This window comes from Giraffa tippelskirchi, chromosome 10 (assembly GCF_054371585.1).
Source record: "Giraffa tippelskirchi isolate mGirTip1 chromosome 10, T2T-mGirTip1v1.2.pri, whole genome shotgun sequence".
NCBI classification, from domain to species: Eukaryota; Metazoa; Chordata; class Mammalia; order Artiodactyla; family Giraffidae; genus Giraffa; species Giraffa tippelskirchi.
Genome location: NC_137284.1, coordinates 2,367,382 through 2,392,511, shown reverse-complemented (window position 1 = coordinate 2,392,511; position 25,130 = coordinate 2,367,382). Strand labels below are relative to the sequence as shown.

Sequence of the window (25,130 nt, the reverse complement as noted above, 5' to 3'; positions counted from 1 at the left end):
CCTTGGTGGGGCGCCGGGGAGATGGTGGGCAGTGTGTGCCCAGCAAAGGAGACTTGCTTACCACGCGAACATCACTGGGCCCTGCTGAGCATGGGTTCAGGCTCCCTCCTCTGAAATGCTCGGTTCTGTGCTGGGCTGTCCGGCGTTTGGCACTGGAGTCTCTGTGGCTCAGCTTCAGTGTGGGGTGTGGGGCTCTGCCACCAGCGTCTGTCACTGCTGGTACCCCGCCCACCGGGAGCCATCCCAGGAGGGACGGTCAGCACTGTCCCCTCCCTTCTCCTTTGCAAACAAACAGAAGTAGAGTCCCAGCCTAGCTGAGGTGCAGCACCTCAGTGCCATAAGGACTTACAGGGGCTTCGAGAGTTGCCTGTTCTCTGTTGACTCATCACGCGGAGTTGCACGAGGTAAAACTCCACGTAAAGCGCAGACGCACTGCGAGACCGCAGTCCGGCCCCCGTGTGCCGTTCCACCTGTTGACACTCGAACTCGCCGCAGGTTCCCTGCTGAAAGTGCCCTTCTCCAGCTGGGCCTGGGAGGGGCCGGGAGGTCCTGGGCAGCTTCAGGCTGCGCTGGGAGGAGGAGGTGGGGGTCATCCCTCTTTGGCGATGTCTGGTGCCCCATGCTGCTTGTCTGTCAGCCGAGCGTCCCGCGTGGGCTTTAGAAAGGTTTGCTTGTCTGTGTAATCAGATGTTTTCTTCTTTTCCAGCATCAGGGGATGGAGAATCACTGGTAAGATTTGTGTTGTTATTAAGAGTCTATTCTGTTAAGGCCTATTTCCCAAGTAGTTCGCTGCTTCCTTTTTAACCCGTTCCTGCTCCCTAAAAACCAGGGGTGAACTTGTGTCCATTGAACTGGGGTATGGGACAGAGGCATGCTTTGCGGGTGGGCTTCAGGGGCGGCCATGTCCTTCAGCCTGCACCCAGCACTTACCTGCCTCCTGCAATATGGCAGCGCCAGCGCCGGGCACCTTTAAGGCAGGTCACAGGCAGTGGGGTGAGGTCTGGTGAGAGAATGTGACATTTACCCCGTGGAAACAAGTAAGCAGTGAGCTTCCCCTCCCAGGATGAAGACTCCGAGTTCACGTTAGCCTCCGACTTTGAGATCGGACACTTCTTCCGTGAGCGGATCGTGCCGCGCGCCGTGCTCTACTTCACGGGGGAGGCCATCGAGGACGACGACAACGTAGGTGGCCCGAGGGCGGGGGTGGCTTGGGGGTCCCGTGCAGCGGGGCAGTGCTCTCTGGAGCCTGGGGGGAGAAGGCATGGCCGAGGCGTCTTGGAGCAGAGCGCCCAGTGCCTGAGTCAGCCTGTGCAGTGACGCCTCTCAGGGTGCCCTCTGAAGGCCCACGGCTCACTGCTCTGTGCGAGGTGTGTGGCTGGGGTGACCTCCAGACGTGGGAGCTGTCACTCAGTGCCACCTGGTGACTCTCAGGGCCGAGTTGTGCTGACGTGGCGTATTGACTCCAGAGATAGAACCCCACGCTCCACAGGAGACGGCCCCCTGGGCTAGCCCCTTCCCTTCGGCCTGGAGGAGCTGGCCTCTCGCAAGCAGAGCTTGGGAGCGGGGCCCCTGAGCCCATCTGGCCAGCTGTCCCCGAGCCGTCACCCGAGACCGTTCTCCGTCGTGACCATGGCCCGGGGTGCTGCCAGCCTTCTTGCTGTGTGGAGAGGAAGTTTCGTCCTGTAGTGTGTTGCTAGAAGCGGTTTAGTTGACATTTACTCCCTTGTGTTGAGCACTCTGAGGCTTCCTTTTTGGGGAGGTCTGTGGGGGCTGCCGGCCGAGCAGCAGAAGCCAGGCGGGTCTGCGCTGCTCAGCACCCTCCTTTGCGCTGCAGGCCCCGGAGTAGCAAGCGTGGGTGGCATTGTCTGAGACCAGTGGGCTTCTCAGGTGCAGTCTGCCCATCCCTAGGAATCTAGGAACGAGAACACACGGCATGGCGTATCCGGGGGTCATGAAAGCACCCGGGTCATTGCCCAAACTTCAGTTTAGGAAACGCTGCTTGTACAGGTTCTGGACCAATGCCATGCAGTAGCACCTTCTCCAGTGAGGGCGCTGTCCTGCGCTCTGTCCACTGCGGCAGGGTTGGCACTGCATGATGCTGGACGATGTAAGGTACGGCTGTTGGCAGGTGAGGAGCCAAAGGATTGGGTTTATCTAATCTAGCCAAGAAAGATCTCGTGGCTGCACATTGGAAACCCCCTCTACACAGGGGTCCGCAGGCCTTCTGGTGATCATATACCCACCGTTGTAAAAACCTAGTCCTGCAGTGCACGTGTTTACTTACAGTACACGCAGGGGAGCTACTCCCAGTGACATCTTTGTCTGTATGCACTCCTGATGCCTTCGGCCACACACCACAGGTTCACAGTGTGGCCCAGGGGCTCGCTCAGCCTACAGGCCTGGAGCCCCCGTTCTGCAGGTTCCCGCGTGTGCCCTGGGGCTGATGTAACCACTCTAGCTACTCTTCAGGCTCCTGACCGAGGAAGCTCAGCGGTGTGGGGACAGGTGTGCGAGCCTGGGTGTTGGACCTGCTCGGAGCAGCGCGAGGGCTGGGCGTCATATCGGGGTGGAGTGCACGCAGGCGTTGGCGCTTTGTCTTCCACACTCAGTGGGTCACCTTGCTCGGAGCCTTGGCTCTGCCAGAATTTGAGGTGCCCGCAGAGCTCTCAGAGGACGGTGCAGGGTGAAACGGCCCCTGTGGAGCCTCAGGAAACCAGCACACGAGCCTGTGCAGGGCTGGTTCCCAAGGGACGCCGATGCTGCAGCGGGAGTCTCGCGGGCCGCCCAGCACACGGGTTAGGAAGGAGCGCACGACACCCCCCACCCCCCCCACTGCTGCTCGGTCGAGGGGGCGCGCAGACCAGGCCTGGCACTGCGCTGTGCCGAGTGCCTTTGAGCCGTTGCTGAGGACTGTTGGGGGGGTGCTCCAGGAAGAAAGATCGTGAGAGAAAGCCTGCTCCATCTGCAGGTGCCTGGTTGATGCAGCCGACGGGAACGAGGTTCACGTAGGTTTGTTTGCTTCTGGGAGCAGCCTGATATCTGGGACTCGGCAGGGAGCCTGACCAGCAGTGTCTTTGGACACAGGAGAGGTTGGATCCAGACGTTCATTCAGCTACCGTGTTGGAGTTTCTCCTGGCATACTTTTTCTGACAGACTTTAAACACCAAGGTTTTATTACATTCCTAGATACAGATTAACAGTTTCCTCTTGTCTGAGATGTAAAATGACACTGAGAGTCCTGTGTGCAATAAAACCATGCGGCTGGTTTGCTTAGATCGGCCTGTTTCCCAGTTGGACACGGCGCACCCGCAAGCTGACCGGCTCCTCTTGTGCCCCACCCCCACCCACAGTCTGCTAAGGGCGGTTTTCAGATACCTGGTGTCCCGTGAACATGGCAGGACACAGCAGGAAGCTGGCTTCTGCTCAGAGGCCGGGCCACTGCCCACTCTCTTCAGGCCTGACCACTGTGAACACAGGACGGGGGCTGTATCTGGACCAGCTTGATAAAAACGTAAAAACCTCTTTCCTTCCCTTTCAGTTTGAAGAAGGTGAGGAAGGAGAAGAGGAGGTAAGGCCTGGCTCACGTGAGACGTCATTCCCCGAGGTGGTTCTCGGCCCTCTCTCCTGAGTGGACGGAGGCTGTGGAGTATAACTGGCCACGATACGCTCATCTTGTGGGGACCTGCCCTGGAGGCCCTCAGCCCTGGCAAACACTCGCTAAGACGCGGCAGATGGGTGGCAGTGTCGAGTTGGACCGTGCAGTTGGCTTATGAAACTGCATCTTAGAAAATAACCATTTAGCAAACAAAATCCATTTCTTCAGCAGTATGTTTATTTCAGGGTCATCTGTGAGAAAAGTGTCCAAAGGAGGGACTTGGTCGAGTGTGGGTTGTAACGATTGTAGCCGATTTCCTTGTGAATCAGAGAAGCCTTGTCTGGTCAACTCGTTCTCCCTCCTTTTGATGCAGGAGTTAGAAGGTGATGAGGAAGCAGAGGATGATGATGATGCTGAAATTAACCCCAAGGTGAGTTGTCGGGAATTCTCGCACCTGTGTCTGCTACACTGCTGAGCTTTTAAAACACATTCCTAGCTTTGAGCCGGGCTGTTATGAACATGTGCCTGTCATTCTCTAATTAGAAAAGTTAAAATTGTACCAGAAATATACTCGGATGACGAACTGTTTAGATACCTGATAAATAATTTGAGTGTTAAATGGCTTTCCAACTCTTTCTTAATCTGTGTCTTATTTATGTAACTTACTCAGGAGAGCAGCTTTACGTTCCTTATCTTTATGATATGGTTGGCAGCGTGAATAAACCTGTTTGTTTTGTGTTTGTTTTTGGAAAAGGTACAGAGACAGGGTTTGGTTTGTCCCAGTGCCTAGAATAAAGGGCAGTAGTCATACCTTCACAGCTGTAACTGGGCTGGGACCAGTGAGGAGATCGTCTCAATAGCTTAGATCATTCGAGATAAACCAGGAAGCTTTGCAGAAACCGACAGAGAAGCAACTGGTGAGGGTGAGTGGCCTTCCCGGTAATTTCACACAAGTGAGATTTAACCTCCCACCTCGGAGGGGCTTGCACCAAGGAACTTGCCCCTTGACACGTGTTTTAAATACAGAACGGTTTTAATGCTGTTCTTGAGCTGCATTGAGAACTGCTCTGTGTGCTCACATGGAATCGGTGGCTCAGCTGCCTCTTAGGACTAAGGGTCTCACGGTCCATCAGGACACCAGCCGCACTCGGGGCTGCGGACCCCACGTGTCTGAGTCGACGTTGCTGTTCGTCCCCCCAGTCGGGCCCTCGGCCGGCCGTGTGTAACTGGGTCTGAGCGCTCCGTGGCACCAGCTGTGTGCACGGGTGCACGCTCACGGAGGTGCTTCCCTCTGGGGAAGGGTGTGAGTGCGTTTGCCACCTCAGCTTACCGTGTCGGTGCTGCTCTGGGCATGGGCTTGGACACATTCATCTTTTCGAAGCCAGCCTGTCCCTTTCACGGTGGGACCGTGTAGCCGGTTCCTTGAGCCCCTCACCTTTCGCTGTCGGGTGAGGAGCCGTGCCCTGCCCACCCCAGGTATGTGTGCCTGGCTGTCCTGCGGCCCTCGGGGGCCTGAGGTGCCCGTTCACAGGGGTTCCAGGCCAGAGGCAGACAGCGCCGTCTCCCACGGCGCTGAGGCTGCTTGCTCGTCCTGTCCTGTTGTCTCCTCCCGTTGTCGTCCGCGTCTTCTCTCCGTGGCCAGGCCTCCTGTCCTTTCTCACGCCTGGGCTTTCTAGAAGAGCAGCCTCACCTGGTGATCACAGAAAGGGGGGACCGGCCAGCACTAACCCTTCGTGAGGGCTTCAGTGTGTTTTGTCGGTTGGGAGCGGGTGAGAGGGACCGGGGGCTCGGGGTGTGCGGGTCCCCAGTCAGCCACGCCGCGGGGTCCGGTCTGGTCCTCTGGGGTCGTGATATGACACTCCTGTCCCTCTGGTCCCTCTTCAGAGGGCTCTCGAGTCACTGCCACGAGCAGAGGGCGGCACGGAAGAGGGGCTGTTCAGGTACTAAAGGTGCAGATCTCAGTGAGAGGTTTCCCATCTCAGGGGTGATATTCTGCAGCCCTTTTGTACCATGGGAAATTGTGGCTCTTTCCTCCTGTTAAATTTTGTGCATTTCATTTTCTCTCATGCTGATGGTTGCTTTCAATTTTTTTCCCCGTTTAGGTGTAATCTTTGTCTGTTAATCATTCATGCGTCCCTAGGTAAGGTGGCATTCCATTCGTTCATACCTGCCAGACTTGTGCTCTGTGCTCTGTGACAGTGCCGCGGTGTGACTGGGAGCGTGTCCCGGGACGCTCAGCACGTGCGGGGCTGGACAGGGGCTCTCTGAGGGCAGGTGTCTGCCGTGTGCACTTTGAAAACCAACCGACAGAAACCACATCGGGCTCCTGCTGGCCGAGCCCAGTGTTTGTTGCCAACCAGGTAGTGGAGATGTCACTGGTGTGGCATCTCTGTTGACAGTGGGGCTGCTCCCCCTTCCCATTCCTCCTGCCCTCTCCCCCGCCCCGAGTGAGGGGATAGAATAAGAGGGGCTGGGACCAGGGTGCCCAGGCGCCCCAGCATGGCCAGCCTGCTGCCCACTATGATTTTTTTCCCCCCTTCAACGTGTGTCTGTTGCTTGTTCTGCTTCTTAAGTTCAGGTGTTGTGCAGACCGGCAGGGAGTAAAGGGTGGACTTTCATGTGCCAGAATGTTCTGTCTCGGGAGCTGCTGGCACCAGCGTCCCGTGGGCGTTGCTGAGTGCTGTGGAGGTGGCCGAGGTGTGTGTGGCTCCAGTCAGAAAACCGGCTCCAGATGGAGGCCGTCCGCCCTGTCCCCTGAGGGGTCCTCTCCTTGTGGCTCTGCCTGTGTCACGAGCCCCACCCCACGGACACCGCTGTTAGCTCCTGTTGGGGAGGGAGGGAGGTGCAAACAGGAGACCTGTATGAAGCCGGGGTGGCAGTGTTGGCATCTAGGCGGGAGCAGGGCTCCCCAGACTGCGCTGGTGTGGGGGGCTCCCGGGAGAGCAGAGCTGTGTCTGCACCTCAGAGCCGGGGAGGGCGTCTGTCTGCATCCCCTCCCTTCACTCAGGCGGGCTGGCTTTCTTAGAAAACCCAGGCAGACAGGCAGGCAGGCAGATGGGGGCTGTGAACACTCACCCTGGGTCCCGTCTCAGGGGTCAGATCGGTCCTGTCAGGCTGTGTCTCCTCACTCTTGGCCCCTGCCTCCCATGTTGTCTGAGGGGCGTGTCACCGGGCTCGTTTGGCCCGAAGCCCCTCTGTTCCCCGGCCCCTGCCCATGAAGCGGGCCGTCCGTGAGCAGCCCAGCGTGTCCTCTGGGCAGAACCAGTCACGCCGTTGAGCATCTGTCTCCGGGTCTGGAGCCCCTGTGGAGGAGGCCGCTCCCAGGACTGGGCCACCAGCGCTGAGGCTGGAGCAGGTCGGTGGGGGCCTTGTCCTGGGCCCCACCCTCTTGGGCAGTTAACTGTCTGTGAAGGTCTTGCTCTTAAATGCCCCCAGCTGGCAGGGAGTTGGCTCTCTTGTCCCTCGATGACCGGGCCTCTGACAGCTTCGTGACATGAGGGCGGGGGTTTCCTGCAGGCCGTCTTGGCCCCTCACAGGCCGGAGCCCTGGTGTCCTGTTGACGGAGTTCACATGGGCGACCGCAGGGCACTGTGTCAGTGCTGCAGCCTGGACGCTGCGTCTGTGTGGACACTGGCCCGGGGTGGGGCTGCGCTGGGCCTTTGGGAGGCAGCGTGCCGCGGGCGGCCCCGCTTCCCCTGCCTGGTGAGCTCTCTTCCGCCTCCCCCACCGCCACCCTCACAGCCTGCCCTGGCCTTGGGACAACCCTCCAGCGTCTGCAGCCCCCGAGGTGAACAGTTGGTGCTGCGTGCTCGTGGTAGAGAAGGTGTGGCCCCGGACGGTGCGCTGAATTGTGTGCTGCTCCGTGTGACACGCCATCCTGTCCGTCCACTGTGTCCGCTTACCTGGAGGGAGGTGCTGCCAGGTCCGGTCCTGAGCCTTCTGCCCAGCCCACCACCCCTACACGGTCCCGCTCCCTCGGCCTCAGCTCTCCAGCCTGCTTTCTTCCAAGTCCAGCTGTGGAGACACGCGTCTCCCCTTGTCCACAGATGGCTGCACGCCGCTGCCCCAGCCCAGAGCACCTCTGCACACCCCGGTGAGTCTGGAGCCAGCCTCTGAGCCCCGTGGCCACGTGTCCGGGCTGCCTCCAGGCCCGCTTTGAGATGACAGTTTGAGTTAGGTCCCTTTCAACTAGAACTTCTCGTCGGGGTGCTCGCTCTGGGCCCAGGCTCCTGGTGGTATTCCTGAGGGAGTGTGATCAGGTGCTGTTAGCCCAGTGCTGGGCGGACGCCGGGGCCAGGCCTGGAGCGAGCGTCCACGTGGCCCCGTGCTCGTGCCCTTGTGCGTGAGGCTCCGCCCGGGGCCCGCGCTCGGTGTTTAGTCTCTGTGCCTCCTTACACGTGGTCTTTTCGTCCCGCAGGTGTGGGTTCCCACAGGATGGTAGCCCGGCTTGTTAATCCTCAGCATCAGTTGTGTTATCCCAGATGTTTCTTTTAAACTGTGTGATGCCAGTTTTTCTTAGACTCTGCGGACATGCCAGGTTATATTCAGAGTAATTTGTCATCTTCCCAGCCAGAAATCATGGGTTCGTGTTGAGTAAATCATTGGCTCAGAAGTATTAGTAAAATCGTTGTCTGTCTCTGAGGCTCTTGTGGTCTCCACACAAAATTCATAGGGTTGCTAAACAGGTTGAAATGCTGTGAGCTGTTCTCCGTTAGATTATAGTCAAGTGAGTCTGCTCTGGGGAGTGGTCTCCCCCTCCCCCTCTTCTGGAAGGCTAGCATGCCCGTTGTGGGGCTCCTGGGAGGGTTGGGCTTTGTCTGTGGAGCTCTTAGTGGCCCCTCATCCACTGTCATGGCCTTGTGGGCGGTTCTCCGTCAGCGAGTGGAGCTCTGAGGCCTGGTCTTGGGGGCAGGTGTGCTCCAGGCAGGGCCCTGAAGCCTGGTCCCTCCGTGCTGTCCCAGAGCCGGGGCCTTCCAGCGTGGGGACAGGGGTGCTGCTCTGTGCCCCTGAAGGACCTCCCCTCACCCTGAGATCCTCCTGCTGACAGGATATCTTGAAACAAGAAAAGGCAGCCCCACTGTACCCTTGTTTCTGGGAAGTTAGCTTATTTTTTTTGTTACTATTTTCGAAATGTATGTTAGCAACCAGTTTTTTAGTAAGTATTGAGTCTTTGTTTTCCAGTTTTAGAAGTATTGAGTCTTTGTTTTCATTGTTGGATGGAGATGCCTGCTAACGGGTCGCCCGGTTCTCTACAGTCTTGTTTTCTCTCGACAGAAGGAACCCAGCCAGCCCTCGGAGTGCAAGCAGCAGTGAGGCGGCCGTGTGGACAGTGCTCACGCCTAACTCGTTTTCAAGTGCATGATTTTCACTTTAACTTCTCCTTTATTATTTTGCTTAACATGTACAGTGGCAGCTCAGATGCATTTCAGAGATAGGAGGTTTAATTCCAGCACCCTCTACGGCCTCGGGCACAGCTCCGTGGACTCACCCAGCCCTGCCTTGGGGAGGGCCCTGCAGATCGCATTGGGGGATCACTGGACGCCAAGGGCACCTGTCCAGGGGTGTGGTTCCAGGGCATCTAGAACTCGTTCACCCCTCCCACCATCGGACAGGATTTGTTTTGTTTGAAGACGCCCACGCACTGTCTCCAGTCCCGGCACAGCCAGCTGGGGTAGGCGCCCTTCTCACACTGCTCGCTCTTTAGTTTTATTTTCCTCAGGACTGACCCTGAGGCTCCAGCTTTTGTGGTTCATCTCGTATTTATTTTATCTTTCACGCGGGTGACGGCTTGGGGGTGTGCACTGTCGCTTGTCGTTCAAGTTTCTGAGACCCTGTGGGGAGCAGACACCGGTGCCCTGAGCCGGAGGTGCTGGTCAGGCTGCAGACCCCGTGGAAGAAGCTGCTCCCTCGGGACACGCGGACCATGCTTGGCCTTGGGGACGGGGGTGGGGCTGTGGGCAGAACCAGGGTTTGCCAGGCTTCGCGGGGAGGGGCTCCGGGCGGGAAGCACGCCTTTCCTCCGTAGTGCGACACGTCTTGCTTTTTCATAGCTCCCATTTCTTGGCCCCACACTCATTTTGTCTTAAAAGCCCTGGGTTCCGAGCGACCTGTCTTTGGTGGCGTGTGGGTTTTGAGTGTGTGACCTCTGGCCCGGGGAGTTCAGGCTGTGGCCAGGCTGTAGAGTGCTCAGCCTTACTTAACGATACATTTGTAACTGAAGACAGTGTTTTCAATTTGTACAGAATAGTTAGAATATTCTATTAAAGTTGTGAACCATGGACCCAGCGTGTGTGTCTTCCTTGGGGAAGCGCGGCGGGTGGGGGCCCGGGTGTGGGCGGATCCAGGACTTCCCAACTCCTGGTTTTGTTTGTTTCTGAGCCGCACTTCCCTGTGGATAAGTTGGGGTCCTCGCCCCCAGCAAAGAGTCGTTTCTCAGCATTTGCAGGTTTGCGCCCTCTAGGTTGGAAGGTTCCAGAAGGGTCGCTTCCTGAGGGGTCTGTGTCCGCCCTGTCCCCGCAGGAGTCCCCACTCCGGGCTGGCTGCTGTCACCCCTGACCCGGGGCACTCCGTGACCGCGTTGCTGACAAGAGCGGACAGGGGGGTGGTGCAGGGCGCTGTGCCCAGGGGACCTGCAGGAGTGCGCACACGGCGCTGGGGGCACCTTATCTCGCTGCCGCTGGCCCCTCTCCCACGGTGCTCACCAGCGGGCGATGGACCCGAGTTCACGCCCGAAGCAGCGGCTCCACCCTGAGCGCAGAAGGATGCTGGGCGCGTCAGGCGATCAGCCGCTTTTCAGTACGTTGGTGGGCAGCAGTGAGCGTTGGGCAGGTTCGTGTGACGAGAGCCAGAGTAGACGGTTAGGTTCTCTGCCCAGCGCCCTGTAGGCTTCAGGAGAGGAGGTGCGTGTCACCTGGGTGCCAGTCTGCGGACACCGTTCGCGGTTTGAGATGACCACAGGGTGGGGCGGCCCCTCACTCACCCCCAGGAGACAGGAGGGGTCGAGTCCCCTCCCGTGGTGAACTCCTGGCCACAAAGGACCCGAGCACCTCCCTGCCTGTGGGGAACATCTGGGGTGTGCTGGGAGGAACAGAACCTATGTAGTGAACACAGTTATGTGTGGGTGCAGCCGGTACATGGGAACGTGTGTGTGTGCACACCTGTGCGTGGGAGCACACCTGTGTGGGTGCACATCTCTGTGCGCGTGCCCAGTCATCCCATGTGGAGGCTCCCCGCCCAACAGGAAGCTGGACAGAGGCGCTGCAGCCTAGGGGAGGAGCACTGGGATGGCCTCTTTCTGCGTCCCCTCTGGGGAACCGTGTGATGGCGTGGGCAGACACAGTGGCTTTACCTCAGGACAGGCGGGGTGGAGGGCGGCATGTTGAGGTTACTCAGAGTGCGGCGCTGCGTTTTGTTTTGCCCTGTGGGGTAGGAAAGGTGGGCGAGGGTGCCCGGTGCTGGGGCCTCAGGCTGCTGCTCGGCAGTTCTGGGTACACTTGGCAAGACTGCTGCCCGAAGCCCTGCGGCTGTGCCCTCCCCACCGAGCACCGGGGCTCTGACCCCACGGCCACGGCCCCTCACGGGCCCCCGGGTTCAGTCAGGCCTTGCCATTGGAGCTGGAAGGTCACAGAGCATGTGGGAGGTTTGCCCAGAGCCAGCAGCCAGGAGGCAGCAGGGCGGTGGCACTCACGGTGGCCTGGCCAGCGTGCCTGGCTTTGCCTGGAGCTGCAGCCGCCTGCGCCCCAGCACTGCCCGTGCGGTCAGGCCTCTGCTTCTGACCCCTGACTGCTGCGGGCCGGGTAGAGCTTTGATGGCCAGGACACCCCACCCAGCCTTCACGATGCTCCTCGGGTCCTCTCCCTCCTGTGGTCTCTGCCGTGAGGCTCCCCAGACCCCCCTTGCTCTGTCGCAGGCCACAGGGCCTGGTTCCTGCCTCCCTCCGGGCCTGCGCCTCATATGTCACCACGTCCTCAAAACCAAGGGGTGGACTCCAGGTCCAGCGGCCACTCTGACCCCCTCCTCCACCAACCTCAGCACCCCAGTTTCTGGGAGACGTGCGGCCCAGTGCCCAGGCCTCGGAGGGCAGGAGCCCAACCACACGGGACTCTCAGAAGTGTCACCCGAGTGGGGTCTGGGACACGTGTGCACACTTGTCAGAGTCCCTCGCGTGGGGAGGTGTGGCTGTACACTTCACTGTAGCTGAGTTTTCAGAAGCCCCACAGATGAGGGTAGTTCCACTTAAAACTCTGGTTTTGATTTTATGGGTTAGGGGTTTTGGCACCACGGCCTGGTGTGGGCCCCTGCCTCACCCTGGTGGCTGGCCTGCCGTGTCGGTTCACGGCCTCCACTCTGGGGCAGGGACCCCGCAGAGACCTGACTCACGTCTTCCGGGGCCCAGCCATCCCCCCAGGCCCACGGGTTCCCCTTTCAGTCCAGACCGTGACAGGGCCAAGCTGACTCAACCCAGTGGTTCCTGCTCCCTGAACTCCTCCCAGCCAGTGGGGCGAGGGTGGGTGGGCTCGCCCCGGAGGTGGGCAACTAGGCTGGGGAGGGGGCGAGAGGTGGGGACTAAGCTAGGGAGCCTCAGCTCCCTGACCTCTGGCCTACCGTCCGCTCAGTCTCGCCTCCCTACTTACCCTTTCTGCCTCCAAGCACCCAGTGGGCCGGGCAATGCTGGGTGGGCTGCAGAGGCCCAGTGGAACAGGGACCACCTCCAGCTGCGCTGCCGGCCAGGCCCCTGGTGGAAGCAGGCGCTGTGCTGGGGGCTGGGCCCTGCAGGAGGGCACCGTCCCGAGCACGAGTGACCCTTGGCTCCCGGCTGCCTCACCCGGACTCGGGCCCCTGCCTCCAAGCCCTCGTGAGCAGCTTCCTTCCTGTGGGAGCAGACATCCTCCCGGCCCCAGGCTCAGAGGGCAGGGCCACGTGGGCAGCGGGAGCCCATGACCCCAGCCCAGCCATCCCCCAACTCCTCCCAGAGTCGCTGGGAGGCAGTCCCTGACAGCAGGAGCTCTGGGACCCCTCCTGGCCTGGGCAGGCCTCTGAACTTGCCCTGATGCTCTGGACACCTCATCCTCCTCTGACCCTCACACCCCAGAACCTGTCCGTGGATTTCCACCAGGCGCTGGCCCTGGAGACCCCCATGAGCCCTGCCTCGTCGGGCCACCAGGAAGGTGAGACCCGGCTACACCCCGAGGCCAAGGCACCTTGGCGCGCCTGGGTGCGGCCCCCACCCGCCTTGAGGTGTCACTGCTGGCCCAGTCACCAGGCCCGTCTGGCCACGCCGACAGCTTGGGGAGGCAGCCGGATGTGGCCTTCCACAACAAGCTGACAGGCCCGGCCCAGTGGGGATCCACGCTCGTGGGGTCTGTGGACCTCACACAGGCCATGGACAGCCTCTGTGGTCTCCTTCCTGGGGGCTCCCCAGGGCTCCCCCTGAAGGCGGGTGTGCCGACCCGGCTGCGGCCTCCCCAAGTCTTGGTTCTGCATCTGGGGCCTGAGGGGACCCATCACTTCCTGCCCTGGGGATTCCGGGGGGAAGCCGCTGTGCGAGGCCAGGACCGCCTCCTACCCAGACCCCGGGTACAGGCCTGGCTGCCCACACCACCTCCCCAGAGCCTACGGGCTCAGAGCCCTGGGCCTCCACGGGGCTGGAGCGTCCTCCTGGGGGCAGGACTCCTGGAGCATGTTTCTGGGCTCTCCTGCCTCAGGAGGTCCCAGGGCAGGAGCAGGGCAGATGGCTGCAGAAAAGGGTAGGGTGGGCAGGAGGCAGGGGAGCCGGGTGCCAGGACCCTGGTCCTCAAAGTGGGAAGCACAAGGGGACAGCTGAGAGCAAGAGGTGCCTGGGCTGGTCTGAGGGGGCCCAGGGACCCAGGGCCAGGGTGCCCGGCCCCTTAGCAGCTCACGGGTGAGGACCGAGATGAGGCAGAGACCTGCCCAAGACTGCGGTGCCCAGTCAGAGGCCGATGGGCCAAAGAAAGCAGAGCCTCCACCCAGAGGAGGGGCTGAGGGGACCCCCTTGCCAGGTCCCTCCCCACTGCTGCTCCCCTATCAGCCGCCTCCTCGGGCAGCCTAGGCCCCTCGGAACGTCCCAAGCCTGCTCTCCTGGCCTCTGGCTCCCCTCCTGGCCAGGAAGTATTTACTTCCAGACCACGAGGAGCTCTGTCTCCTTGTCCACACCTGGGGAGAGCCAGGTGATCTGGAGAGCCCCTACTCAGAGTCACCGGTGGTCTCAGCACCTGTGGCCAGCTGATGACCCCATCACTCTGTCTCACACGGGCTCTCATCTGCCAGCCAGCTGTGCTGCAGGCCCAGGGGAGGGTGAGAACGGGTGGGCGGGGGTGGAGGCGGGCTCAGTACCAGACTCCCTGGGGCTGTGTCAGAGTCCTGGGGCAGCCGTCACAAATGACCACAAAGTGGGTGTTGCACTCTCACAGCTCTGGAGACCAGAAGTCCTGGATCAAGGTGTTGGTGGGGCCACATCCCCTCCCAAGGTGCTAGGGGAGGGTCCTCCTGCCTCCTCAGTACTTGAACTGAGAACTTCCAGATGTACAAGTTGGGTTTCAAAGAGGCAGAGGAACCAGACATCAAATTGCGAACATACATTCATCGAAAAAGTGAGCGAGTTCCAGGAAAACATCTACTTCTGCTTTATTGACTATGCCAAAGCCTTTGACTGTGTGGATCACAACAAACTGGAAAATTCTTAACAAGATGGGAATACAGACCACCGTATCTGTCTCCTGAGAAACCTGTATGTGGGTCAAGAAGCAACACTTAGAACTGGACATGGTACAACGGACTGGTTCAAAATTGGGAAAGGAGTATGACAAGGCTGTATATTGTCACCCTGCTTATTTAACTTATATGCCGAGTGAAGTGAAGTGTTAGTTGCTTAGTCATGTCCAACTTTTTGCAACCCCATGGACTGTAGCCCATCTGGCTCCTCTGTCCGTGGAATTCTCCAGGCAAGAATACTCGAGTGGGTAGCCATTCCCTTCTCCAGGGCATCTTCCCAACCCAGGGATTAAACCCAGGTCTTCTGCATTGCAAGCAGATTCTTTACCATCTGAGCCATCAGGGAATCCCTTATATATAGCATAGCACATCAAGCAAAATGCCAGGCTGGATGAATCACAAGCTGGAATCAAGATTGTCTGGAGAAATATCAAAAACCTCAGATATTCAGGTGATACCACTCTAATGGCAGAACATGAGGAGGAACTAAAAAGCCTCTTGATGAAGGCGAAAGGTTTTTTCCACAAAGCTGGCTTGAAACTCAGCATTCAGAAAACTAAGATCATGGCATCTGGTTCTATCAGTTCAGTTCAGTTGCTTAGTCATGTCCAACTCTTTGCGACCCCATGGACTGCAGCACACCAGGCTTCCCTGTCCATCACCAACTTCCAGAGTTTACTCAAGCTCATGTCCATCAAGTCGGTGATGCCATCCAACCATCTCATCCTCTGTTGTCCCCTCTCCTCCTGCCTTCAATCTTTTTCAGCATGGTCTTTTCCAATGAGTCGGTTCTTCACATCAGGTGGTCGAAGGATTGGAGTTTCAGCTTCAGCATCAGTCCTTCCAATGAATATTCAGGACTGATTTCCTTTAGGAGTGACTGGTTTGATCTCCTTGCAGTCCAAGGAACTCTTAATATGTGGGAGACCTGGGTTCGATCCCTGGGTCAGGAAGATCCCCTGGAAAAGGCAGAACTCTTGCCTAGAAAATCCCATGGACAGAGGAGCCTGGTAGACTACAGTCCATGGGGTTGCAAAGAGTCAGATATGACTGAGCGACTTCACCTTTTACAATGTATGGCAAAAACTACTACAATATTGTAAAGTAATTAGCCCCCAACTAAAATAAATTTATTAAAAAAAAAAAAGTCTTCTCCAACACCACAGTTCAAAAGCATCGGTTCTTTAGCGCTCAGTTCTTTTTATGGTCAAACTCTCACATCCATACATGACTATTGGAAAAACCATAGCTGTGACTAGCTGGATCTTTGTCGGCAAAGTAATGTCTCTGCTTTTTAATATGCTGTCAAGGTTGGTCATAGGTTTTCTTGTAAGGAGCAAGCATATTGTAATTTCATGGCTGCAGTCACCATATGCAGTGATTATGGAGCCCAAGAAAATAAAATCTCTCACTGTTTCCATTGTTTCTCCATCTATTTACCATGAAGTGATGGAACCCACTGTCATGATCTTCATTTTTTGAATGTTGAGTTTTAAGCCAGCCTTTTCACTCTCCTCTTTCACCTTCATTAAGAGCTCTTTGGTTTCTCTTTGTTTTCTGCCACTAGAGTGGTGTCATCTGTATATCTGAGGTTATTGATATTTCTCCTGGCAGTCTTGATTCCAGCTACAGAGTACATCATGTGAAATGCCGGGCTGGATGAAGCATAAGCTGGAATCTGGTCCCATCACTTCCTGGCAAATAGAAGGGGGAAAAGTGGAAGCAGTGACAGATTTTATTTTCTTGGGCTCCAAAATCAGTGAGAGTTGGACCGTAATGAAGGCTGAGCGCTGAAGAATTGATGTTTTTGAAATGTTGTGCTGGAGAAGAGTCTTGAGAGTCCCTTGGACTGCAAGGAGATCAAGCCAGTCAATCCGAAAGGAGTTCAACCCTAAATATTCATTGAAAGGATTGATATGAAGCTGAAGTTCCAATACTTTGGCCACCTGATACAAAGAGCCTACCCATTGGTGAAGACCCTGATGCTGGGAAAGATTGAGGCTGGAGGAGAAGCGGGCAACAGAGGATGAGATGGTTGGATGGCATCACCGACTCAGTGGACATGGGTTTGAGCAGGCTCCAGGAGATGGTGAAGGGCAGGGAAGCCTGGCGTGCTGCAGTCTGTGCTGGGGTGCTGCAGTCCATGCGGTCTCAAAGAGTCAGACACGACTAAGTGACTGAACAACATGACCCTCTGCAGATGGCAGCTGCAGTCATGAAATTAGTAGGCGTTCCTTGGAAGGAAAGCCATGAAAAATCGGGACGGTGTATTAAAAAGCGGAGACATCACTTTGCCAACAAAGGTCCATATGGTCAAAGCTATGATTTTTCCAGTAGCCACGTACAGATGTGAGAGTTGGATCATGAGAAGACGGCAGAGTGCCGAAGAATTGTTGCTTTTGAACTGTGGTGTTGGAGAAGACTCTTGAGAGTCCCTTGGACAGCAAAGTGTTCTAAACCAGTTAATCCTAAAGGAAATCAACCCTGAATGTTCATTGGAAGGACTGATGCTGAAGCTGAAACTCCAATACTTTGGCCACCTGATGTGACGAGCCAACTCATTGGGAAAGACCCTTATTCTGGGAAAGATTGAGGGCAGGAGGAGAAGGGGACGACAGAGGATGAGCTGGTTGGGTGGCATCACCAACTTGATGGACATGAGTTTGAGCAAACTCGAGGAGATGGTGAAGGACAGGGAAGCCTGGCGTGCTGCAGTCCGTGGGGTGGCAAAGAGTCAGACACGACTGAGTGACTGAACAACAACAACAGCATCCATGGACGGGCACTTGCTTCCACTTCTGGCTGTTGGGACACTTGCTTCCACCTTTGGCTGTTGGGACACTTGCTTCCACTTCTGGCTGTTGGGACACTTGCTTCCACTTCTGGCTGTTGGGACGCTGCTGTGAACACGGGTGTGCGGCCATGTATTCAGTTCTCTGCTTTCACTTCTTTTGGGAACAGACCCAGAAGGGGTACTGTTGGATGACATGATAATGCTATTCCTAAATTCTTGATGAAACACCAATACACTTTTTAAAAAGGATCAAAGGTCAGTCACCACATCGAGAGTGGGCCTGGGGGGGGTGGTCATGAGAGAGGAGTGCTCAGAACTGCAAAATCATTTCATCAGTTTCTTAACTTTTTATGTGAACAATTGGTCATTTATTTTGGTAACTTTTTTAAGTAGTAAAGAATTTGATTAAAATATACATGACAGGGCGTCTTCCCTGGTTGGCTCAGTGGTAAAGAATCTCGCTGCCAATGCAGGAGACAGGAGTTCGATCCCGGGAAGACCCCACATGCCACAGAGCAGCCAAGCCGGGGCACCACAGCTCCCGAGCCCGCGCTCTGGAGCCCAGGCACAACAGAAGCCAGCACGATGAGAAGCCCGTGCCCCGCAACTAGAGAGTAGCCCCCATTCACCACAACTAGAAAAAAACCTGTGCTGCAATGAAGACCCAGCACAGCCACTAAAAAAAATATGTATGTATATACACACACATATACACACTACAAAAAGAAACCCCACATGATGCAGCCCCACCCCAGACTTGCTGCCTGAGACTCTGGGGTCAGGTGGGTGGGAGCAGTACGCGCTGCCTGTCCTCCGATGGTGATGCCCAGGCAGCTGAGCACCGTCCAGGAGGTGGTGGCCGTGCCTTGCCCACTCGCCCTCCCCCCTTTTCCTGTTTTCTGCTCATATGTTCATCTGAGCTTCCAGAAAGGTCCCTTGTGCCCAGCTGGCTCCCCTCTCCTCTCCCCCCTCCGTGATGATGGGAGAGGACACTCCTCTCAGCGCCCACTGGCCTGGACCTGCCCGGCCCTGTCCCCACCGCGGGATGTCCTAGCTGTCCAGTCAAGGAAACAGTCTCCACCAGGATCAGTTACTCTGACCAGAGAGCCGGGTCTCTTGGGCAGGAAGGCGGTCCACTCACGTCCAGAAACATTTCCTAAGCACCTGTGCTGGGCCCCGAGGGTCCCGGAGATGAAGGCATTTGTCTCTGCATTGCCAGGACTGGCAGTGACTTCTGAGCAGGAGTTTGCCAGGGCCCGAGGAGGGGGAAGTGTCTGGGTAGGGTCACTGCTTCTCATTCGCTCCCCAGTGCCTTGTGAGGTGGCGCCTGCCTGTTGGACTCCAGCTGAGGGGCTCAGGGACACAGCCCTGAGGGACCAAGGCCAGGCTGACAGTGAGAGCCTGGAACCAGGTGGGGACCAGCCTCCTGCCTCCTGCCCTTGTAGCTCTCACTTTTCCCAGGCCACAACTTTGAGGAGAAGGATTGAGGACAGGCCTGAGTCACGGGCCATGGCCAATGAGCTGTGTTGGGCTCAGGTCACATGATGTCAGGCCATCTGTCAGATGCTGCAACTCCAGGCAGCTTGGGCCTCCCCTGCCCTCCCCAGGCCCACATTGGAGCAGTCAATGACACCCCAAGGTGTGGAAGTTGTGTGCTTGGAGCGAGCCGGCTTGAGGTCGTGCCTGGCAATCCCAGAGGGCTTCCTGGAGGAGGAGGACATCCAGGCAGGGAAGCAGGGGATCCTTCCTCAGGGCTGTCCCTGAGCACTGCCACCTGCAGGAAGACTGTGGCAGGGAGCCCCAGGCTCGGGGCTGCTGTGACGCACAGCTTCCTCACAGGCTGCCCTTTGCCAGGCTGGATGTGCCGGAGCCTGGAGGCCTGGCCTCATCACCGCAGGGAAATGACCTCATGGGGAGTTTCGAAGAGACGCCCTCGCTCCGCCCCGGCTTGCCTAACACCCTCGCCCAGCTGGGAAGGAAGGCAGGAGTCCCCCGCCGGATGTTTAGGGACCAGTCTCTGCCTGCTGCAAGGGGGTCCCCTCGGCTCCCTGTGAATCCCGGAAGCAGCCCTTGGATAAATATTAGTAAACTTGGCTCAGACCAGTGCTGCCTGATGCCGGTGTTGTGAGGCAAGGTCCAGCGAGCACCCCCAGCCAGCAGCCACTCAGCCCCTGAGCAGAGCCAGTTCCTGCCCCCAGGCTCTGGGCGCGGTCGGATTGGTTTGAGACCCACTGGCCGGCTGTGTGACCTACGCTGAGTCACTCAACTTCTCTGAGACCCCTTCTCCGTTCCTTGCAGAACCAAGAAAGCCTCCCCAGTGTGACCCTGAGGGAGAAAGCAGGGCCCACACTGGCCTCCCCGAGGTGCCAGCCCCTGTCTCTCAGGCCAGAGCTCCAGGCCGCCCCCAGCACCAACTCGGCCTAGAGCCTGCTGGGGCTGGACTCCCCGTGGGTGCAGCCGGAGTCCACACTGTGTGCCTCCGTCTTGGGCACGAAGCCGGCCTGGCGGGTCCTCCCAGCTATCAAACTGCTCGGGAGGTGCCCCTCCTAAAGACCTTCACTGGGGTCGCAAGGTCAGCCCTTTGCTTTGTCCTCACGTTCCAGAGGACCCTCCGACGGGCCTGCGTGGGAGGCGGGAGCAGGGTCCCCTCCTTGCTCCAGGCTCATGCTCGCCTGGCTGAGTCAGGCGGGCAGACCTCTGGCTAGTGGGGGTGCAGCTGCCTGGGGGTGTTGGGGAAGCGGCAGTGGGCTCCCACCCCAATGACCTGCCCTCCCAGCTCCCGCGGACCCACCTTCAGGACACCTCCCCCAGGCCGCTGGTCACCGGCTGGCCCTGGGGTTGCCTGGCCAGTGGGGACGCAGAGGAGCGCCGGGTGGGCCTGCTGGTCACCGCCCGGCCCGCCGGGCCTCACCTCCACACCCTCCCTTCCTGCCTCTCTCAGCTCCTCCTCCCCGGGGCTTCCGCTCCACATCTGAGAAAAGGGCACGAAGAATGCCCCCTTGGACCTGGCTCAGCTGGCTCCTCTGGAAGCCCTCTGTGGCACCCTGCCTTCCCCAGGGAGACTGCCAAGCCGTCCTCTGGGCCCTCCGACCCCAGCGCCCTCCTTTCACAGCTCCCTCCCCCCGCCGCCCTCCGCAGGCAGGCAGGCAGGTTTCCTTCCTTGTCCTCCAGGCCCCAGCACCAGCCAGGCCTGCAGGTACCCAATAGGTTCTCAAGCAATGCTGAGTGTGGTGTGCCTCATCTTGACTGAGCTTCCACTGCCTGGTCCCTGGGTCAGGGTAAGGGCCAGAGGGCCTCAGAGGGTCCAGGCAGGGTGCCGGGCACCCAGCCAGCTCACAGTGGCTCCCTAGAGGCAGCGGCAGGGAGCTCGGCCCTGGCCCACCTCCCCGCGTCCCCCAACAGCCCAGGACACAGAACCTGGGGAAGGAGGGTCAGCAGTCTCACCATTACCAGCTCTGCTGGGATGCTCGCAGCGATGGGGAACTCACCCCTTACAACTGCCCCGTGCTGCCTTGAGGGGAGATGTGTCTCCCCGCCCCCCCACCCACCCTGTGCCTGCTTCATCCTCTGCCTGCTCCCCTGCTCCACGAGCCTGCTGATTCCTGCTCTCCCACACTGCCCCCAGCCTGACCAGCGGTCCCTGTGCTTGCTGTCTGCTCCTTTCCACAGGCCAGAGTCCTGGGCCCAACTCCACCTCTCAGCTGCCCTGCCCTTCCACACCCCTGTCCATGCACTCAGGCGAGGCCCGAGCCTCCCATCTGAGCCAGCCAGTGGTGCCCCTTATTCCTCACGGTGACCCTGCAGGGCCCGGGCTAGGACCAGCAGGCAGGGCCAGGGCAGGTGGTGGAGGGCCGGCTGGCTCAGGGCGGGCCTGCACCCAGGAGGTCCCACCTTTGGTTTCATGCTCTGCCTTCGCTGCCTTGAAAAGGTTATTAATCCTTTTTGAACCGGAGTACCTGCGTTTCCACTTTGCACCAGGAGGTGGGGTGGCTGTCACACCCAACAGGACTCAGCTCACCTTGCTCCCTTTGCTTTGCAGTACCTGCCCAGGTCATAGCCAGGTAGACTGTTTTGAAAGTGGGGGCCCTGAGCAGGTGGAGCCCCCACAGATCAGATCCCCTCTGTCAGCTGGACCACCACCCCTGGGAACCCGGCAGGAGCTAGCAATCACTTCCTGCTCCTGTTAAACCCTTTAAAGGACGAGGGTAAATAAGAACACTAGTCAGGCTGGCAGACCCTGACTCGGCCGCCCCCACCCCAGCCCAGGCCGACCCCCTCCCCGGGCAGGCACCAACCCCTTTCCCGCCCCCTAGACTCCCAGGCCCTCCCGCAGGTCCCCACAGTGGAGAGGCCTGGAGGGCTCGGGAGGAGGCCTGACCCAGGAAGGGCGCTGGAGCAGCCTCACCTGCCCTCACGCTTACTGGACACTACGGGGAGCTGTTCTAGCACTTTCCACGGGTTGCCAAATCTAACAAGTGGCTGTTGTCTCTTAACATAAGTGAAAACTGAGGCTCCCGACACCTGCTCTCCCGCCGGTCCGAACCAAGGAGGAGAGGGCCTGCGGGCGGCAAGGTGGGAGATCAGGCCGGCTGGGGCAGAGCCCCTGGAGGGTGTCCCCAGGAGGGACCCCTGGACGTGGGAGGAACGGGGCGACAGCTGCCTCTGCCCCACAAGCCCTGCGCTGGGTGTCGGGGCGCCTGGAAGGTGGGGGTCTGGGCCCTGCCATCACCCTTCCCCAGGCCGGACCCCGGGCCGGCCCGGGCCACGGGCGCTTCCCGGGTCTCCCGGGCAGTGAGTCACAGCGGGCAGGGCCGGCCGCCGCGCATTCCTCCGTGGGGCCGGCGTTCGGGGCGGGGTGAGGACCGTGAGTCGCCCCACCGGGCTTGGCGGGGCGCGCTGGAGCGCCGGGGAATCGAGGGAGGGGGGCGCGGGCTGCAGACACGGGGACTGCGATGACCTCGGGTGGCCCGGGGCGAGGATGCGGTGTGCAGCCCCGGGGCGACCGCGGCGGGCGGGGCGGGGGCCGGGGAGGGGGAGGACGGCGGGGGGCGGGGCTGGAGGGGGCGTGCCCGGGGCGGGGGGGGGCGGAGCGCGCCAGGCTGGGCCGCTATAAAGGCGGCTCCCACGCCGCCGAAGAGCATTGCTCGCGCTGCCATCCATCGCTCGAGCGTCGTCTCCCTCCAACCGTCAAGCTGGCCAACATGAGGAACCCCGGAGAGGTGCTGAGAGAGGGCGAGCTGGAGAAACGAAGTGACAGCCTGTTCCAGGTGTGGAAGAAGAAGCGCGGGGTGCTCACCACCGACCGCCTGAGGCTGTTCCCCACCGGCCCAGGCGCGCGCCCCAAGGAGCTGCGTTTCCACTCCATCCTCAAGGTGGACTGCGTGGAGCGCACCGGCAAGTACGTCTACTTCACCATCGTCACCACCGACCGCAAGGAGATCGACTTCCGCTGCGCGGGCGAGAGCTACTGGAACGCGTCCATCACGCTGGCGCTCATCGACTTTCAGAACCGCCGCGCCCTGCAGGACTTCCGCAGCCGCCGCGAGCTCGCCGCGTCCGAGCGCGCCGCGTCCGAGCGCGCCGCATCCGCCGCGGAGCAGGAGCCCGAGGCCGGGCCTGGCGGCCGGTCCTAAACCCCGCCGCGGTGAGTGCCGGCCTCCCCCTCGCCCGCTGCACGCGGTCGTGGTGGAGGACGATTTCGATCTCGGACGTCGGGGGAGGTCCTGCCCCGTCTAGGTGTCGAGAGGGGACTGGGTGCCGCGCCATCGCGGCGCGCCTAGGGCGCGCGGCAGATGTCGCTTGCACCTTCGGTGTAGGGGCCTCGGGAGACCAACAGGCTGGTCCCCCGCTGGCTCAGCCCCCGGGCTCGGGCACAGCTCCCTGAATCTTTCTGTCTCCACAGAACCATGCAGAACGTACCATCGGAAACCAGAAGATACCCAGGGCGACAGGCGCCCCAGCAGCACCCACTTGCTGACCACGGCAAGGATATAGCCCGGTGCTACTCTACTCCACACATGATCTTTCCGTGCTGATTCACTGAGCCTCACAGAGCCCGCTGTGCGGGCAAGCTAAATTATTAGCTATCTATGTATTTATTTCGATGGTACCTGTAACCAAACCATCCGTCTTAATGTTTGTTATCTCACCACCATTCCAAATAAATCGCTTGACTCGTTCTCTTTTCTACCAGCCAACGTGTGATGCAGTGAGCTTTCTGTGGGAGGGGAGTCGGTGGTCCCTTCAGTGGGTGTTATTGGGGGGAGTGGCCCCCCAGGGGTTGGAAGGGCAGGGAAATGCGCTTTGACTGCACACCGTCATCTGCCAGACCCTGGTCACCCTCTCCCGAGGTGCGGGAGTGCCCTCTGGGGGGCCCTGGCTCACTCCGGGTGTGAATGGGGAGGCTGGGACCCTGCTTGCTGACCAACTGGCCCTGTGCGGCCCTTGTTTCTCCCCATCCGAGCGGCTCTTGCGTGCCTGACCCCAGCTGCCCCCTCCCGCTCCCTCTTGCCCACCTGCCCATCCCTGAAAGGAAGCCCTCAGGCCTCTGCCTGCCCACCTACTGCTCTCCTCTTAACCCCACCCCGGGCTGGACCAGCTGTCAGGCCCCTCTGGCCCGTACCTGACGTGTGGGGCCAGCGAGGCGACCAGTGCTTCTGGGCAAACGGAAGAGCAGTCTGCGCCCTGGGCAGGAGGCTGAGGCCTCCGAGGGGCCCAGGATGTGTTATCAAGAGGGAGGCCTGAGATCCCTGACCAGTGGGCAGCTTCCGCCCTTCCTACTCCAGAAGTGGGGTGTCCAGCATTGCCCCCCAAGCCTTGGGATGGGGAGGGGAGATGTGTCCCTCCACGTAGAAGTTCTGTTGGTGATAAAGAAGCCAAGGATGGAAGAACAAGACAGGACACCGATCCTGGCCTGGCTAGGGCATCTTCACGTCACATTTGTGGCTGGACAGAGCCAGGGGTGGGGGTGGGAGACGCCGAGGTGGGGGGAGTGAAGGGCCCCAACTGGGCCTTAATGTCAGTCTTACCCTGGACTGGGGTGGGGGCCACCATCACAGGCCTCCTGACTCACTGGGTCACCGGGGTCAGGCTTCAGGCGGGCAGTCCCGCTGGGAGGCTGGGTGTTGGGTCCAGAGAAGAAACCATTCCTGCGGTGAATGTTTTCCTCCACAACAACACTGTAAGGCCCCAGGGCAAATGGGAGGGGGCTCCTCCGGAGAGGAGAGGCCAGCTCCAGGGCCCCCACTGACCTAAGGGCACCTCCATCCTAAGCCACCCTGGAGATCTCTCCCGCCAGAGCCAGAGCGTCTGGTGGATGACGGAAGTCAGGGAGTGGGGTCCTGGCGCCTCACCAGTTCCTGGTGGGGCTCATGGGGGGGGCGGGGTCTGACCTGAGCACTAGGGCTGGGAGCCTGTGTGTGTGTGTGCGTGTGCATGTGTGTGGGGGAGAGAGAGCGAGAGTGTGCACGCTTGTGGATCTCGGCTCTCGGAGGCTCCTCCAGGAGGGGCCGTGGAATATTCCAAGTTTAATAGCTTCTGTTAAAAGTAGCCTGTGGGGGAAGGGTGGCCTTCCTGGTCTCAAGGGTGTCTGCAGACACCCGACAAGGCTGTCCTCTCCACGCTGGTTCTCAGCGCGGCAGCCGGCAGGCCTCCCTGCATCTGCTGCCCCTTCTCCGTGGGACTTGGGCTGGAGGTGGGGGGCGGCGGAGGAACGGCTCCCCGGTTCTCAAGCCTGGAGGCCTGGCTCTCTACCTACTGGGCTCCCCAACATGAAACGAGGGTTCTCTTCTTCGACTTCTCCTCAAGCCTCAAATGCCTGACCTTTTAAAACAACCCTGTCCTCTTTCTGTTCACCCGTGGAAGCAATTTCAAGGACTATGGAGGGTGTGCAGGCAGCGTGTGCTTGGTGAGGGGTCGGCATTGGGGCCGTGGGTGAGCAGAGAGCTCCCTGTCTCTGGGGACGTGGGCAGAGTCGTCTCGAAGGCAGCAGGAAGGACTCCTTGCTGGCCT

General features: G+C 59.4%; 2 protein-coding genes across 51 annotated transcripts in view; both read left to right on the top strand.

Annotated features, from left to right (window-relative positions):
• The window catches only part of NAP1L4 (nucleosome assembly protein 1 like 4), a 48,715-nt gene extending 38,840 nt beyond the window's left edge, over positions 1-9,875 (top strand). For 11 of the 50 annotated variants that reach the window (XM_081537787.1, XM_081537789.1, XM_081537774.1 and 8 more), the window contains 5 exons: positions 707-729; positions 1,063-1,182; positions 3,539-3,568; positions 3,969-4,025; positions 8,870-9,875. In XM_081537787.1, coding sequence (XP_081393913.1) covers positions 707-729; positions 1,063-1,182; positions 3,539-3,568; positions 3,969-4,025; positions 8,870-8,908 — 269 coding nt within the window. In that variant the 3' untranslated portion in view covers positions 8,909-9,875. Of the gene's footprint in view, positions 1-706; positions 730-1,042; positions 1,204-3,538; positions 3,569-3,968; positions 4,026-5,697; positions 6,951-7,336; positions 7,689-8,869 lie in introns of those variants that run through there. The other 39 variants (XM_081537809.1, XM_081537812.1, XM_081537779.1 and 36 more) reach the window with 11 other exon arrangements.
• Positions 9,876-22,191: 12,316 nt separating this feature from the next.
• On the top strand, positions 22,192-23,314 carry PHLDA2 (pleckstrin homology like domain family A member 2). The gene is made up of 2 exons (XM_081531728.1): positions 22,192-22,764; positions 23,023-23,314. Exon 1 carries the CDS (start codon positions 22,322-22,324, stop codon positions 22,751-22,753), a length of 432 nt encoding a protein of 143 aa, XP_081387854.1. The 5' UTR covers positions 22,192-22,321; the 3' UTR covers positions 22,754-22,764; positions 23,023-23,314.
• Positions 23,315-25,130: the final 1,816 nt, after the last annotated feature.